The sequence below is a fragment of the Metopolophium dirhodum genome, chromosome 6, assembly GCF_019925205.1.
Source record: "Metopolophium dirhodum isolate CAU chromosome 6, ASM1992520v1, whole genome shotgun sequence".
NCBI classification, from domain to species: Eukaryota; Metazoa; Arthropoda; class Insecta; order Hemiptera; family Aphididae; genus Metopolophium; species Metopolophium dirhodum.
Genome location: NC_083565.1, coordinates 17,506,716 through 17,523,645, shown reverse-complemented (window position 1 = coordinate 17,523,645; position 16,930 = coordinate 17,506,716). Strand labels below are relative to the sequence as shown.

Sequence of the window (16,930 nt, the reverse complement as noted above, 5' to 3'; positions counted from 1 at the left end):
GCATTATGTACTATAATTTGTACAATGGTCTAGAATTTGTACTCATAACAGGTGCTTAAATTAAAAAATTTAATTTTAAACAAATTATTTAGTTGAATTTATCATACAGAATAGGTAACAATATGTTTGACTAAGACTTTACCTAAACGAAACCGTTTTACTTTTATTATGAAGTTCAAATATTTAAAAACTATCCTATGATAAAAAATATTATCTATTAAAATAGTTTTAAGCTGTGTATTTTAATAACTATACGTTGTTTGGCTTCAAGACAAATTTTTTTTAACATTAGGACTTAGATTGTTGTATTTTATAAATGTATTGCAATTTGTTCACAAACAATTTACCTGTACACCAATCAAATCTGCCTAATTAATACATAATTTTCATACATTTATCACATATGGTACGTATAGTGTATGTTTTTTTTTATAATTTGTATTTATTTTGTAATTTTATAAGTTTTATTATGTTTTTATTAAATTAACTGTTATAGTCGATAAAAAAATTAACAATTTATTATACGATAGTCGATTGAGAAAAGCAAAATGACTTACAACAAACACAATCCGTAAATTACTTGAATGGTCTTTACACTAATAATAAAATAAATATGAACCTATGAAATGTTACTATTTTGGTCATTATGAATTAAATATTAAAATACACTAAAAGTTGTGTCGTAATTATAAATTGATTATCGTTCAATTTAGATAGTACTTACATTGAAAGGATATTTAAGATTTTTCATGAATTCCAGTGTGTATACAATATAATAATATACTTCATAAATTACTACAAGTACATACGAATAATATTTTTAAATTAAAACAAAACAACTAAAATCATTATTTTTCATTTTAATATCTAATTTCGTTAAAATTGTATTCAATAAATTCATCGTTCCCATCAGAATATAAAATAAAAAAATGTCGCTTTGCTTTACAGTAGGTTACAAGTGGGTCACTGTAATAGATGGTGTTAAATTTGAATTCAAAGATATAATATCATTGTATAAGAAAAACGATTCTGAGCGAAAACGGTCAGTCAGCCTATGATATTACCAAGTATATTTTATGATATTATTGTGAATAAAGTAATTTATATATAACCTATTTACGTGGAGCCTTGTTTTAAATTTTCAATCCTTAGCTATGAAAGTTGAACATTTTATACATTTTTAACTACCAAATAATTATTAAATTTTAAATTTGATAAATTAGGTCAAACTCTGAACTTTAAATGTTTATAAAAAAAAAATGTGCCTATGTATTTTTAATATTTTTCAACTGCTATTAGAACGATGTATTAGGAGCCTATTAAATTTTCACGCTTTTTTACCCAACAAATAAAATTTGATTGATATTTATAGAAAAAAAAACTAAAAAAATTGAAAATTGACTATGTCCGTAAACAGCTTAAAAAGAGTCAAATTATTTTATACTTCCAATGAAGTGCCTCCTGCCTTAATCTAAAATCTATTTATCTTATTAAATTTTAAATTTGATAAATGTTGTCAACATTTGAACTTTAAATGCTTATAAAAAAAATAAATAGTATATTGTAACTTCTATTGTAACACTATATCACGAACCTTGTATTAAATTTTCACGCTGTTTTACCCAACAAATAAAATTTTATTGATATTTATAAAAAAAAAAAACTAAAAAAATTGAAAATTGACTATGTCCGTAAACAGCTTAAAAAGAGTCAAATTATTTTATAAATTTTATCATGTATAGAAAATGCTAATATAAACATTCAGTGAAATTATCTACAGTCATTCCTTTTTTTAATGACAACAAAATAAGAAAATCGTTACATGAGAAATCGAGTAAATATCAAATGTAAAAATATGAATTTCAAACGCTCATAAAAATTTAATTTGACTTTCTTGTAGACATTTTTTTTTTTGATAAATGTAGAAAAACTTATGGATAATCTTGTATTACATTTTCAAATCTTAGATTTAAAAAGAAAAATTTTTATGAATTCTCAACTCAAAATAATTTGCTAATTTTCATGATGTTTCCGTATTTTGTCAAGATTTGAACTTTAATTGCTTATAAATAAAAACTGTGACTAAGGGTTTTTAATATTTTTCAAATATCATAGTAACAATATCATAGTAAGGAGCCTTGTATTAAATTTTCAAGCTTTTTTACCCAACAAATAAAGTGTTATTGACATCCATAGAAAAAAATACTAATAAAATTGGAAACTGAAAATGTTTCTAAACAGTTCAAAATATTTTTATAATTTTATCGTGTATAGAAAATGCAAATATAAACAACCAGTGAAAATTTCATGTATATTCATTTGTTTTAGAGTTGCACCAAAAACCAAAATCGATTTTCTCAAAAACAGATTTTGCGCAAAAATTCTAGTTTTTCCTTAATTTTTCTTTTGTTTTTCACGTCGCGTTTGAAAATTACTGAGAAATTTTTACTTTTGACCCCCCCCAAAAGTACCAACTAGGTTCATTTTCCTATCAGAAAAGTTACTGTTGAAGAAAATCCAAGTATTTTTACTATCCTAAAAGGTGATGACAGACACAAAATAAGAAAAAAACAAAAAAAAACTCACATTATTATAAAATCAATACATTTATCGCTTCGCTCAGAATCTAAAAATTAAATTATAAATTAATCAGTGGTCAAAAGATTAAGTGTATCTAAGTTACTGATAATTCACAAAAATTGTCAAAAATCGTAAGAAGTTGTGGTTTTATTAAAACGATTTAATGGTTTGAAGGTGATTAAATCATTAAATGACATTGCATTCACACTCACAATAATAATACACTGAAATCCAGTGCCAAAGAATCTGGGACTTTTCCACTCACATATCGGTAAATTATTAAACGTATTTTGTTAAAAATTAATATTATAATCCTTAAATACATACAATTGGATAATTCATTATGAAACATGAATCCATATTGTACAAAAACAGTTTAAATTTAAAAAGACGTGTTAAGAATAAGAATAACGCACACGAAGTTTCGGCATAATTAGTTTATAATAATTAACAGGCTATGTTCAATATTTAAACAATACAAACATTATTTTAGTAGCTTTAAATGATAATGAACATAATAGAAATATCAACAAGAATATTTAGTACATAAAGATAAAATTCCTAAATTCTAATAAAAATAAAATGAGATAAATGATAATGTAATTCTTCTAAAATAAATTAAGCCATGGGACACAACACGCTGTTGTTTTGTCTACGTTGTAATATTACATGTGTGCGTTTTCAAATATTTTGGTTTAATCGTATGTGTTATTTAAATTAAAAAAATTACTCCTTTTTCCAACAGATAGAGAATTCTGTTAAGGTAGTATATTATACATATTTATAATATTTAAATGTCATTATTATTTTCAAACCATTAAAGAAAACATTTTCAATTAGTCCATTTTAAATGTTGACAAAAAATAAATGTATTTAAATATTTAAACCAAGTTTTCAAAAACATAATAAAATGATTTATGAATTGGACTTTGTGAAATATCCACCAATACTCCGATACTCGTCCCCAGATTTTTCTTTAATTTTGTTATAAAATGCTCAATATTTATTAAAATCGTTTTTGTAGAAATAAATTACTAATTAGTATAGTTAAAAATGATTTAAGTATTATATTGTTTGTTTTCACGCTTAAGTGTTTTTGAAACTGTTTTCCTTTATTTTTAGCCCCTGCAGCCAGAAAAGTGTAATGATAATATTATAATACCTATTATTATTATAACATTATAATAATTATAGGGACCGGACTTATATGCAAATGCATAAATGTATTGAAATAAGCTTTTTGAAATCTGATGAGAATGTTCCCCGATTTAGATTATTCTTATTAAAATAAAGCTAATTGTATTTTGCATATTTCAACGTTTTTACTTATTAAATGCATATTTTGTAGTTTTATAGTGTATATTATTAATTATAAAGCACATATATTTGTTTTTCGTCATATTTTCACGTTCACAGCCACATATATCGATAAAATTATGACCGGTAATTATTGCCAAAGATTAGATGAAATACTCATATGCGATAAATATATAATATATTACATTATATAGAAAAATTCGTATGCATTAAACAACTTCTGAACATCAAGTGCAATAAGGTAAAATATGAATTCAATCTTAGTTTTCGCTTTTTATTAATGTGGACTAATATTTATAGATTGAAGATATAAATAACGTTAAATGCCAAAGAACTCAATGAAGACGACGAAATACTTTTTATACTTTTAAAATCTTTCTACACCTTTTTTATACTTATTTTTTACGTAATTTTAGATTAAATATAGTTTAAAAAATAATTAAAAATAATTAAGTGCATATTTAAAAACAAATGCATATTTTGTAACATTTATAATGCTACAAACTTAATGTATATAATATATAAATTATAATTCCCTAATTATAATATTACTTACCTATAAGTATACTCTAAATATACATATATGTAATATAAGTATATTTTATGATAATATTTGTATACAACAAATTTCTGTCTAGGGTATTTAATATTAACTAACCGAATAGTTTTTTAAATATTTTTTTAGGTTAAAAATGGACGCTGTGGGTAGCAAAGAAAAACAGCTACCAAATCCACGAGCCAAAGCAAATATCTTCGAAATTCTTACATTCAGGTGCTAATTAATATTTAAATTATGGTTGCATTAGAATATATAAACTTATAATATATAGGAATTGAAAAAACTAAAATTGTTTAGGTACCTACTATACTTCATTAAATCATAATTTCGTAGAACCCAAATTAAATATAACTCAAAACAAAATATTTAATTTAATTTTAATAGGTTTAGGTTTTTGTAATAAATTTACTTCTTTATGATACAGCTGGATATTAAACCTGTTTAAAACTGGACAAAAGAGAGATTTGGAGATCAATGATTTATACGATCCACTTAACAATGACAAGTCATCACTATTAGGATTAGAAATTGAAAAGTAAATTTATAAGATTATATATTTTTTTTAAATAACTTAAATAATTTTTTCAAAATTTTTTCGATAAAAGGATATGGAAAATCGAGATTGTTAATGCAAAAAAAACAAATCGGGAACCTAGTTTATCGAGAGTTTTAGTTACAATGTTTGGTGGAAGTTTTTTGTACTATGGGATAATACAAATGTTCATTGAAACTATGTTAAGGTAAATATATTTATTAAATCGTAAAAAATATATTCAATTTTTACTTGTATGTGTGTATATCATTGTAAGCAAGCCTTTGATATTATTTTAAAAATAAACCAAAATGTTATTTATGAAACAAAATCAGGGAACTCGATCTGTTGTATAGTGGGTAACTAAATGTACGCAATAGTGTGATGGCTTGGGGGCTAAGATCCCCCTACATGCAGTGGCATCGAAGTTTTTAAATTGTGGTCTGGCAAATTCACAACTTCGAGGCCTCAATACCTTAATTATTTAATATAGAGATACCCTAATATACATTTATTCATAATCATGGTTTGAATATACTCATGCTCATAATAAAGTTCTGATGTAAAAAAAATGTGGCCGGTTTTGTGTCGGCCACATTTTTCAAAAAAGAGGTCTGGCCACAACCCGAACTTAGCATGGACTTCGGCGCCACTGCCTACATGTGAGATAGTAAGCCATGAAAAATATTTTCTTCAATGAGGCAAAAATGGGTTAGAACGAGTATGCTGTAAGACAGTTTCTCAAATATAGCTATTGTCAAAATGTTTTCAATATTTTACTGAAGAACGATGCTACAATTGAAAGTATATAATTTAAAACACAAACAATTTGTATTAAAATTAAAATTAAAATTTGTTAATCAATTTTTCATCAATATTAATGTACATTTATATTTATGTAAAATAAAAATATTAAATATTTGTTATACATATATTAATACAAAAAACCAGTAAAGATGATATTTCCCCTCAATAACGGGGTACATTTACACAGATCAATGAATGAACAATATGAGGTATAAAGCCCTGGCCGTAAATGTTATCTTAGTTGCGCCTAGTTTCACTTGTTTCTCGTCATTGAGTATAAATCATTGCTTATAAAAACAATTCTAAGCTTATTGAAAAAAAAAAATTAAGATTATTGAGTATTGTCATAAAAATTCGTATCGGTGCTTATAATATAATGCGAGTATGAATAATGAGAGTGTGAATAATGAGAGTGAACTATTTATAGAATAACTCAACCTTTACTCATTGGTGGACTATTAGCATATTTCAACCACGGTGGATCCAAAATCATAGACACTAAACATGCATACATGTATGCATCTGGTCTGTTGTTAAACATGTTGGCTAACATAGTGTTGTATCATTATTCGCAATTGGAAATGCTACACATTGGAATGAAGATCCGTGTTGCTTGCTGTTCAATAATATATAAAAAGGTAAATTCACTTACAAAAAATATATAGGTATATCATTCAATTATATATTATTGTATCAATCATTATTGAATATCAATATATCATTGAGCAATGGTTGATTCAAATAAAATCGAATAAAAAAAAAATTGGGTTTTCAAAACGCCATTTTCTTGTTAGCCTATTTTTAATCTTCAACTGGCGTGTATAATGTGGAGAACGAGTATTTAGATGCACAGTGTATTTACCTTCTGTAATAGTAAAGGTATATTTTTATTTAGTTTTTCGAACAAACGGCACTTAATTGGTGACTCGAAAATCAACGATAGTACGATTTAAAGTTAACAATATTTTCGTTGTTGATGAGCATTAAATGTTTTATATGATTTATAATAAATTAATTATTATTATTACCTATGAGGCTATGCCTTATGTTTTATCAAATATACATATAGGCATTAACATTAAGTAAAACTTCTCTCTGTGAAACAACAGTCGGTCAAGTAGTAAATTTGATATCAAACGACGTAAACCGATTCGATATGACATTAAGATTCATACAATTTTTATGGATCGGACCTCTACAAACTATTTTGGTCACATATTTTTTGTGGCAAGAAATAGGCGTATCGTCAATAGTTGGAGTAGCTGTATTTCTCGCGTTTGTTCCATTACAAGGTACGTACAAAAGCGATTGTCATGTGTAGTAATGTAGTATGATAACGTATTTTTAAATATGGACATTTTTATTTTCAGGATGGTTGGGGAAGATGACGTCTGACTATCGGTCAAAAACGGCTCCGAGGACTGACGAAAGAGTAAGACTAATGAACGAAATAATATCAGGCATACAAGTGATTAAGATGTACACATGGGAGAAACCTTTTGCATTGCTTGTACAATATGCAAGAAAGTATGTAATATGGATATATTTAATAGTTGCTAAAGTAAACAAATGTGAAATTGTTTTGTTACAGAATGGAAATCAAACAGATCAGAGGAACATCGTGGATTAGAGTTTTTTTGCAATCATTCAGAATATTCCATTTTAGATTTGCGTTGTTCATAAGTATTTTTTCATATGTATTATTAGGAAATTACATTAATACGCAACAAGTAAATACACAATTTGAACACTTATTATAAGCAGGCACGGCGCTAGAATTTTCTTTCCCGGGGTGCAGATACTGGAGCAGATACTTTTTGCACATGGGCTAGGGTTTTTTTCAAAACTTTTGTGATTACTCATATAAATAATTGACTTTAATTTAAATCCGCACTGCTATTATAGTAGCATAAATTTAATTTTTTTAAATATCCTCAGTAGTTTTATATAAGTATTCTACGTTCTAAATAGATAATATGATATAAATGAACTTTTGAGTAATTAATTCGTTTCAAAAATAGTATACATATGATGTCTGATATACCATGTCATTGTATTGTTTTGTATTGAGTAGGCACATAAAATTAACTTAACATTTGATGCCATGTGATAAATGCATCTATTAAAATTATCAATATTAAAAAAATAATAATTGATTAAATTTATGAATTAGCTCTTATAAAAATAACTAGTGACGTTCTGTAATCTATTACATTTTTCAGAGGTAGGGATGGAGAGGGGGCAGGAACATTTTTGGGGACAGAAAAAACCCTCCCTGGCATCTCAAAAAGCCTTGCCTAGCTAATAATAAAAAATAGCCATATAGTACAACCCGTATATATTACCGAGTTATATTAATCAATAAACGTACTTCAATAGGTTTTCGTTATAATCTCGTATTACAATTTATTGATGACAACAATGACAGTATTTTTCCCTCAAGGTATTATAACACTAGCTGAGATGCTGATATCCATTAAACGCATTCAAGTAAAAAAAAAATAATAATTATCTTACAAAAATTGAAATATGTAATAAATTTTTTTTTTTTTGTTTGAAAAGTCATTTTTATTACAAGATGAAAAGGACAAGCATAATGAACATCTGTCATTGAAATCAGAAACAAAATCGACAAATGGCGTAGAAATGTCAAACATTAATAGTAAAAATTGTATAGAAAATACAGCTGAAAATGAAGAAGGTATCGACAAATTGGGAAATTTTGGAATCGACATTTTAAACGCCTCGGCCAAATGGATACTTAAGCAACCAGATAACTCTTTAAATAATATTAATTTAACCGTTAGACCTGGACGGTTGGTTGCAATCATTGGGCCCGTAGGAGGCGGAAAAGTATGGATGGGCTATATAATAAATAACAGAATAATAATATGATAAACGTTTACTTTTTCTTCAGAGTTCATTGATTCAAACGATTTTACGAGAGTTACCCCTTTGTGAAGGAAGTATTTCCGTGCGCGGCACAGTATCATACGCATCTCAAGAACCTTGGTTGTTTCACGGTTCAATTCAACAAAATATACTTTTTGGTTCGCCAATGGATCATAATCGTTACAAAGAAGTACAATTTTCAAACAAAAATAGGATTTGTTTTTATTAAAAATTGTAAATTTCATGGAATTATTTATAGGTTATAAAAGTATGCGCATTGAAAACCGATTTTAAACAACTTCCTTATGGTGACAGATCTTTAGTAGGTGAAAGAGGAGTGTCTCTTAGTGGTGGTCAACGAGCGAGAGTAAATCTAGCAAGGCAAGTAAACAATTAGTTGTTTATGATAATTTCAATAATTTTTTAATTATTTTTTTCATGTTTTATATTTATAGAGCTGTATATAAGCAAGCTGATATTTATTTATTGGACGACCCTTTGTCAGCTGTTGATACACACGTTGGAAAACATATATTTGAAAAATGTATTAAGGGTAGGTACATAATGTCTTAAGGAGTTGTCGTTAGAATACTCATTTGATGATATTATATTTCTAATTTACAGGTTACCTCAAAGAGAAAACTTGTATACTTGTTACTCACCAAATACAATACTTGTCAAATGTTGATCAAATTATATTGATGGAAAATGTAAGTAGTAACTGTCCTAGAATAAAGTATGATTTAATAATAATAAAATGATTTTTTATTTTAATTTTTTTCCCAGGCAAATATATTAGTCGAAGGTTCGTATCAGGAACTTCAATCTTCTGGCTTAGACTTTACAAAATTACTTAGGTCATCGGAGGAAACATCAACTGATAGTGATATTAATATAAAAAATGCAACTGATAACAGTTTAGAACAACTTTCCGATTTATCTCGACAAGGGTCTATTAAAAGTGTTGCGTCATCTGTTGACGAGAACAAATTAAACGGAGCTCAAAAAGAACCCACCGTAGTGGCCGAAACAAGGTCTTCCGGAAACGTTTCACGTAGTGTTTATTTGTCTTATGTTGTTGCTGGAGGAAATATTTTTAAAATATCATTTTTATTATTTGTGTGCATTTTTACACAAGTTCTCGGTACTGGTGGAGATTATTGGATAAGTTATTGGTAAAGTAATTGGAATTTTTTTGCTTATAAAATTTAATGTTAAAATATATTGATTTATTTTAGGGTTTATCTGGAAGATCACATTTTTCCTAATGCAGAGAGTAAATCTACAAATATCAGCAATTTTATAACTTACCTATTATTCGATACACCTTGGATAATATCTCGCCAGTTTTGTGTTGTAATATACGCTATTTTAAATTTAACTTTGATAATAGTTATTTTCATAAGATGTGCTATGTTTGTATCAGTCCTAATGGGCACCTCTATGAATCTACATAACAATATGTTTAACGCTATCACAAGAGCCACAATGTATTTCTTCAATACAAATTCATCGGGTAACGAAATTTCTTAAATAATTATTTAACTGCGTATTTAATAGATAGTCTATATTCTTTTTTCAGGTCGAATTCTAAACCGCTTTACTAAAGACATTGGTGCTATTGATGAAATATTACCAATACCTTTATTGGATTTTGTTCACGTAATTATATTAAATACATGCTTACTTCACTTAATGTGCATAATAATATAATATGTAGTAATACAGTTTAATATATTTTTTTTTGTATTTACATTGTTTTACCAGATAGCATTGCAACTTATAGGAACTCTTATTGTGGTTGGTATAGTGAACATTTATCTTCTCATACCGACATTCATCGTAGGTTTGATGTTTTATTATACTGTAAATTTTTATCTATCGACATCACGTAGTATCAAACGTTTGGAAGGTGTTAGTAAGTGCTGAATCAATTATTCTAATTATGTATTACATAAAATATATGTCATGGAGTTTAAACAAGGAATTATTACATTTTTCAAATATAAAATATAGCCCGAAGTCCCGTGTATGGATATTTGAATGCATCGCTTCAAGGATTATCTACTATCCGAGCGTTTAAAGCCGAGGATATTTTATGCAAAGAATTTGATGAACACCAAGTAAAGGAAACGCATTACTCCACTATAGTAAAATACTAATAATTTATTTAAAATGTTAAGGATTTACATTCTTCGACTTGGTATTTGTTTATTACTTCAAGTGAAGCATTTGGATTTTCGCTGGACATGATATGTTTAGTGTATATATGTATATTAACTTACAGTTTCTTACTCGTAAACAATGGTAATAAACAATTAATTGTATTTTGTATTGAAATTAATTGTATTACTAAAGTTAAATAATTTTTAGGTATATTTGGGGGAGATGTTGGATTGGTTTTAACTCAATTAATTTGTATGACGGGTTCTCTCCAGTGGGGAATAAGACAGTTAGCTGAATTAGATAATCAAATGACGTCTGTTGAGAGAGTACTTGAGTATACAAATGTCCCGCAAGAAGCTCCTCTCGAATCTTCTCCGGGTAATATAATCTTAATAATATCATAATAGGTATAATGTAAAAAAAGGTGGATAAGTGGATGTCGCTCTGCTGTACAGTAGGTTACAAGTGGGTCACTGTAATAGATGGTGTTAAATTTGAATTCAAAGATATAATATCATTGTATAAGAAAAACGATTCTGAGCGAAAACGGTCAGTCAGCCTATGATATTACCAAGTATATTTTATGATATTATTGTGAATAAAGTAATTTATATATAACCTATTTACGTGGAGCCTTGTTTTAAATTTTCAATCCTTAGCTATGAAAGTTGAACATTTTATACATTTTTAACTACCAAATAATTATTAAATTTTAAATTTGATAAATTAGGTCAAACTCTGAACTTTAAATGTTTATAAAAAAAAAATGTGCCTATGTGTTTTTAATATTTTTCAACTGCTATTAGAACGATATATCAGGAGCCTTATATTAAATTTTCACGCTTTTTTACCCAACAAATAAAAATTTATTGATATTTATAGAAAAAAAACTAAAAAAATTGAAAACTGACAATGTCCGTAAACAGCTCAAAAAGAGTCAAAATATTTTCAACATTTTATGGTGTATAGAAAATGCTAATATAAACATTCAGTGAAATTTTCAAGTATCTACAGTCATTCGTTTTTTAATTACAATAAAATAAGAAAATTGTTACATGAGAAATCGAGTAAATATCAAATGTTGTAAAAATATAAATTTCAGACGCTCATAAAAATTTAATTTAAGTTTCTTCTAGACATTTTTTTTTTGATAAAGGTAGACAAACTTATGAGTAATCTTATATTACATTTTCAAATCTTAGATTTAAAAAGAAAAATTTTTATGAATTCTCATCAAAATAATTTGCTATTTTTCGTGATTTTTCCGTATTTTGTCAAAATTTGAACTTTAAATGCTTATAATTAAAAACTGTGACTAAGGATTTTTAATTTTTTTCATCTGCCTTTGAAACAATAACCTAGGAGCCTTCTATTAAATTTTCAAGATTTTTTACTCAACAGATAACATTTTATTGATATTTATAGAAAAAAAAACTAAAAAAATTGAAAACTGACAATGGCCGTAAACAGCTCAAAAAGAGTCAAAATATTTTCAAAATTTTATGGTGTATAAAAAATGCTAATATAAACATTCAGTCAAAATGTCATGTCCCTACGGTCATTTGTTTTAGAGTTACACCAAAAACCAAAATCGATTTTCTCGAAAACAGATTTTGCGTAAAAATTCCCGTTTTTCCTTAATTTTTCTTTTGTTTTTCACGTCACTTGTGAAAACTACTGGGAAATTTTTACTTTTGACCCCCCAAAGTACCAACTAGATTCACTTTCCTATCAGAAAAGTTACTATTGAAGAAAATCCAAGCACTTTTACTGTCCTAAAAGGTGATGACAGACACAAAAATAAAAAAAAAATAAAAAAAAAAACACACATCATTGTAGAATCAATACATTCATCGCTTCGCTCAGAATCTAAAACACACATCATTGTAGAATCAATACATTCATCGCTTCACTCAGAATCTAAAATTCAATTTAGGAATACGTATATGTAGTTACTATAAAAAATTAAAATTTAAAGTTTATCTTTAGAATGATATATTTAAAATAGTAATGAGTTTTTATTGTTAAACCTTAATTGTATATTTATTTTATCATATTTCGTTTACCAATGTTATGGCCAGTAGTAGCATTATTGTATATAACTACCTATTTAATTTATAATATTAATAACTTTAAGGTAAATATTTCTTTAATCTTGTTTTAGATAAAAAACCACCAAAAGAATGGCCAGATAAAGGTCAAATCGTGTTTGAAAATTTTTATCTACGTTATAGTTTGGACGCGGACCATGTTTTAAAAAATCTCAATATTCAAATTCAGCCAATGGAAAAAGTAACATTAACCAATACGTACTATTATCAATACTAATTTAATAGCTTTGAATTTTGATACAATGAAAATTGTCTTTTAATTTAGATAGGAATTGTTGGTCGAACTGGTGCAGGTAAATCGTCATTGATTGGAGCGTTATTTAGACTTGCTCTGAATGAGGGAAATATCACTATCGACGGTATAGAAATACACGAATTAGGATTACACGATTTGCGTTCCAAAATTTCAATAATTCCTCAAGAACCAGTTTTGTTTTCGGGATCTATGCGAAAAAACCTAGATCCTTTAGACGAATACCCAGATCATGCGCTTTGGAATGCTTTAGAAGAAGTATATCTTCTCGTTTATAATAATTTGCAAATACAGTTAATTTTTTTTATTTACGTAATATTACTATTTAAGGTGGAACTTAAAACCGTCGTAGAGGATTTGCCCGACGGTCTAAACTCAAAAATGTCTGAAGGAGGATCTAATTTCAGCGTTGGTCAAAGGCAATTAGTGTGTTTGGCTAGAGCTATAGTGCGTAGTAATAAACTCCTCGTGCTGGATGAGGCCACTGCCAATGTCGATTCACAGTAACTATTGATACAAATCATATAAAATCGATTGCAATAATGTTCTGGTTATCGTCGTAAAGCTGTGTACATTGAATTTTTTTTTTGTTTTCAGGACCGATGCGTTGATTCAATATACGATTAGAAATAAATTTCGGTCGTGTACAGTGTTAACGATCGCTCACCGTTTGAATACAGTTATGGATTCTGACAGGGTGCTTGTTATGGACGCTGGAACAATGGTCGAATTCGATCACCCTTATAACTTGTTGAAAAATAAAGATGGGGTTTTGTACAAAATGGTAGAACAAACTGGAACCGAAACGTCTGAATTGTTACATAGTATAGCAGCTGAGGTATAATACAATATTAAATTACACAGATTGTATTGAATCTTTTAATTCATTGCTCATAATTTGGTTTATGCATTATTATTTTTTATAGAGCTATACGACCACGAAGAATCAACAGTAAAACGAATCCTCGATGATAAATATTTATAATTATTTTTGATATTTAAAATTCTATTTATTTATTTACTAAAATAACACATTAGGTTGCTCTATCATACGTACATGTGTACAACAATTTAATGACTTAAATTGCGTTGATACTTACCAAAATAATAATACAATTATTTACGTAATATATGAAAAAAATCAAAAAATATGTTAATGACTTGAATTAGTTTTTTTTTGGTTTCATTGGAAAAATTGGGTTGATTGGTTCAGTTAAGATTATCATGCGTTAACTATTAAACCATCGGATATAATATATTTATTAGTTAAAAATATTAGTATTGAGTGTTGAGACTACAGAGATAGATTATATCTCGGGGAGGAGATAGGCTACATTTGTCGTGAAAAACGTAAATAAAAGGTCCAACCCGGGGAGGTTCTCAAACATTTGATTTAAACAGGGGTATCGAGTTTAAATCACGGTTTCGGTAGATAAATTGTTTGCATTGTTCTTATATTGCATTGTTTTTTATTTTTGTAAATTTTTGTTTATAAATGGTTGCTATAGGTTTTAATAATAATTATTATTATTGTCAACTGCATTGTATTTTTAGTTTTTACATTCTTTTTTTTAATTTTTAATTTTTCTTCTTTATTTAATTATACCTATGTAGTGACGCACATTCAGCACCCTCTATCGCAACATGAGACAGGCCGGTTAAATCTTTTGTGCCTCTCCCCAATCATACGAATATTTTACTTTTTATTTATAATCGGATTTTAGTACCTACGATTAGGTTAGGTTAGGATTTTGTATTAACTGATTGTATAACTTTGATACTTTAGAGTTAAATTATACACTTACGTACGACGTACGCACCACGTGGGGTCCGCGAACTACTGCAGGTAAATTGCTTACCTGATAATATTATACTGCTCGCATAATCACAAATACCTAGCAATGGCAATGCATTGCCGTAGGAGCTAGTATAATTATAAAACAATTCATTTTACACGTTTGCAGTTGCTTCATATTGGAAATAGGTAATTAATTATTGTTTTCAGTGCAGCGTACAGTTTAAAATGGTTTATATTTAATCTATAATCGGTATAAATGTATGACTGTACTGACAAATTATCCGTGGATAAAGTCAAATACTTTTTTATTTTATTATTTTAGCTTTTATAATATCCTCTACTTTCAATTAAATTACGGTAAATTATAACAAAACCTGAAAAATGGATGTGTGCATCAGAAAATATTGTTGGGTTACCTATAACTTTGACGTATGGTATAAATAGCTTAAGTCAAAAACGACTAGTTTTCAGGAAGATTAAACAAAACATTGCAATATCATTTAAAATCGTTGACAATAATTTCTGGGCTGGTAATTAATTAAATTTAATATTCAATGTACCAACTTTTATGTTAACCATTAAGTAGAACTTAAAAATCAATCTTCATTATTTTTAAGTGACTTAAGATAATTGGATTTTTATTTTAAATGACTTACGCTATCAAAGCATGCATTTAAAATCATTACTAAACTTGACTTAAGATATTAAGACCATTTTAAAATTATTTCTGTCAGATTCTCAATTCTTAACTAGACATACGTGTTTTGTACCCAATCTAATGTGACTTAAAATGTTTAGACCAAAACAAATTTCACTGATAGTCAATTATTGTTTTGACTTACGTGATCTGTACCAACAAAATATAAAAATATAAAAATGTTGGATTTCAATAACATTATAAGCTAAAAATTTCAATTTTTGACTTAAGTCATTTAATTTATACCATACGCCAAAGAATTTAAATGTGTCAATAAATTGTTGAAACTTTTTTTTTTAGGGGTATAATAAGCACGAAAAAATGCTATGAAAATTGATTTTTGTGTTTTGAATAATATGATTTATTGAGAGGTTTGAGACATTGAGAGTTAAAAACCTATCCTAACAACTAAACCTAACCTAACCTATTATCAATATTGTAGAAGAGTCTGTATGGAAGTCAATTTTTGATATTTTAATTACTAAACTAAATAGTTGAAATTCAAAAAGTGAAATATCACTAGTTTTAGAGCTAAATATTTGACTTTGAAAACAAAATATCGAAAATCGACTCCTATACAAACATAGATGAACTTCTTCTCTTCAATTTGCATACTAAGTGTTTATACTATAATATCACTCAGTAAGCCATATTATTAGAAGTACGAAACTAAGTTTCTGTGTTTCTCTAAAAATTCACATTTGTAATTATAATATGTAAAGTGCTACGTTACTGACATGTGGGTGCACTTGCGGGTGCGCTCTGATATTTATTTTATACACAGTCACTCACACTAATGATCACTAACTAGTAATTACACACATATTTACACGACCCGCATGCACAGAAATAGAAAATTGCCTATATTGAACTCCTTAGAAACGGTCGGTAGCATTCATAATGTAACTTAAGCTTTTTATTACCTTTAGCGTCTTAATCATACATTTTTTTAAAACTGAAAATAATGACTTTAATTTTATTATTTACATTTCTGCGTATTATTTTCCTATTGTTTGTTTTAATAATATACAAGATATATATTATAGTTACTAGTTTGATTAAATTAGGATAACAGTGAATTTAATTTATTATAAAACCTTAAAAAATGCCATTTAAAAATGCTTCACTCAAAATTGTAATCAATGCACTATAATATGCATTTAAAATTGTTAAATAATTTCAAAAATACAAAATAACTAAGGTGCCTATCAGTCTTAT

General features: G+C 27.2%; 1 protein-coding gene across 7 annotated transcripts; it reads left to right on the top strand.

The window, feature by feature from the left end:
• Positions 1-76: 76 nt before the first annotated feature.
• Positions 77-14,368, top strand: LOC132946333 (probable multidrug resistance-associated protein lethal(2)03659). Of its 7 annotated transcripts, none has more exons than XM_061016293.1 (26): positions 77-406; positions 2,755-2,851; positions 4,583-4,669; positions 4,881-4,991; positions 5,062-5,196; positions 6,223-6,433; positions 6,865-7,087; positions 7,166-7,322; positions 7,387-7,525; positions 8,175-8,285; positions 8,358-8,648; positions 8,713-8,877; positions 8,947-9,068; positions 9,143-9,240; positions 9,312-9,397; positions 9,474-9,862; positions 9,926-10,203; positions 10,270-10,349; positions 10,455-10,605; positions 10,704-10,810; positions 10,871-10,994; positions 11,061-11,231; positions 13,018-13,145; positions 13,230-13,720; positions 13,815-14,055; positions 14,144-14,368. In XM_061016293.1, exons 3-26 carry the CDS (start codon positions 4,590-4,592, stop codon positions 14,171-14,173), a joined length of 4,119 nt encoding a protein of 1,372 aa, XP_060872276.1. In that variant the 5' UTR covers positions 77-406; positions 2,755-2,851; positions 4,583-4,589; the 3' UTR covers positions 14,174-14,368. The 7 variants fall into 7 exon arrangements, with proteins under 7 accessions (XP_060872276.1, XP_060872275.1, XP_060872279.1 ...); XM_061016296.1 differs by lacking the exon at positions 2,755-2,851 and having other exon boundaries at positions 82-406; positions 13,230-13,475; positions 13,548-13,720; XM_061016297.1 differs by lacking the exon at positions 77-406 and having other exon boundaries at positions 2,833-2,851; positions 13,230-13,475; positions 13,548-13,720.
• Positions 14,369-16,930: the final 2,562 nt, after the last annotated feature.

Excerpts from the sequence above, each read along its gene's own strand:
- LOC132946333 (XM_061016292.1), top strand. The coding sequence starts at position 4,590 with ATGGACGCTGTGGGTAGCAAAGAAAAACAGCTACCAAATCCACGAGCC. Across the intron at positions 5,197-6,222 it reads TTCATTGAAACTATGTTAAG|AATAACTCAACCTTTACTCA; the intron begins GTAAATATATTT and ends AACTATTTATAG. Across the intron at positions 9,241-9,311 it reads ATTTGAAAAATGTATTAAGG|GTTACCTCAAAGAGAAAACT; the intron begins GTAGGTACATAA and ends TCTAATTTACAG.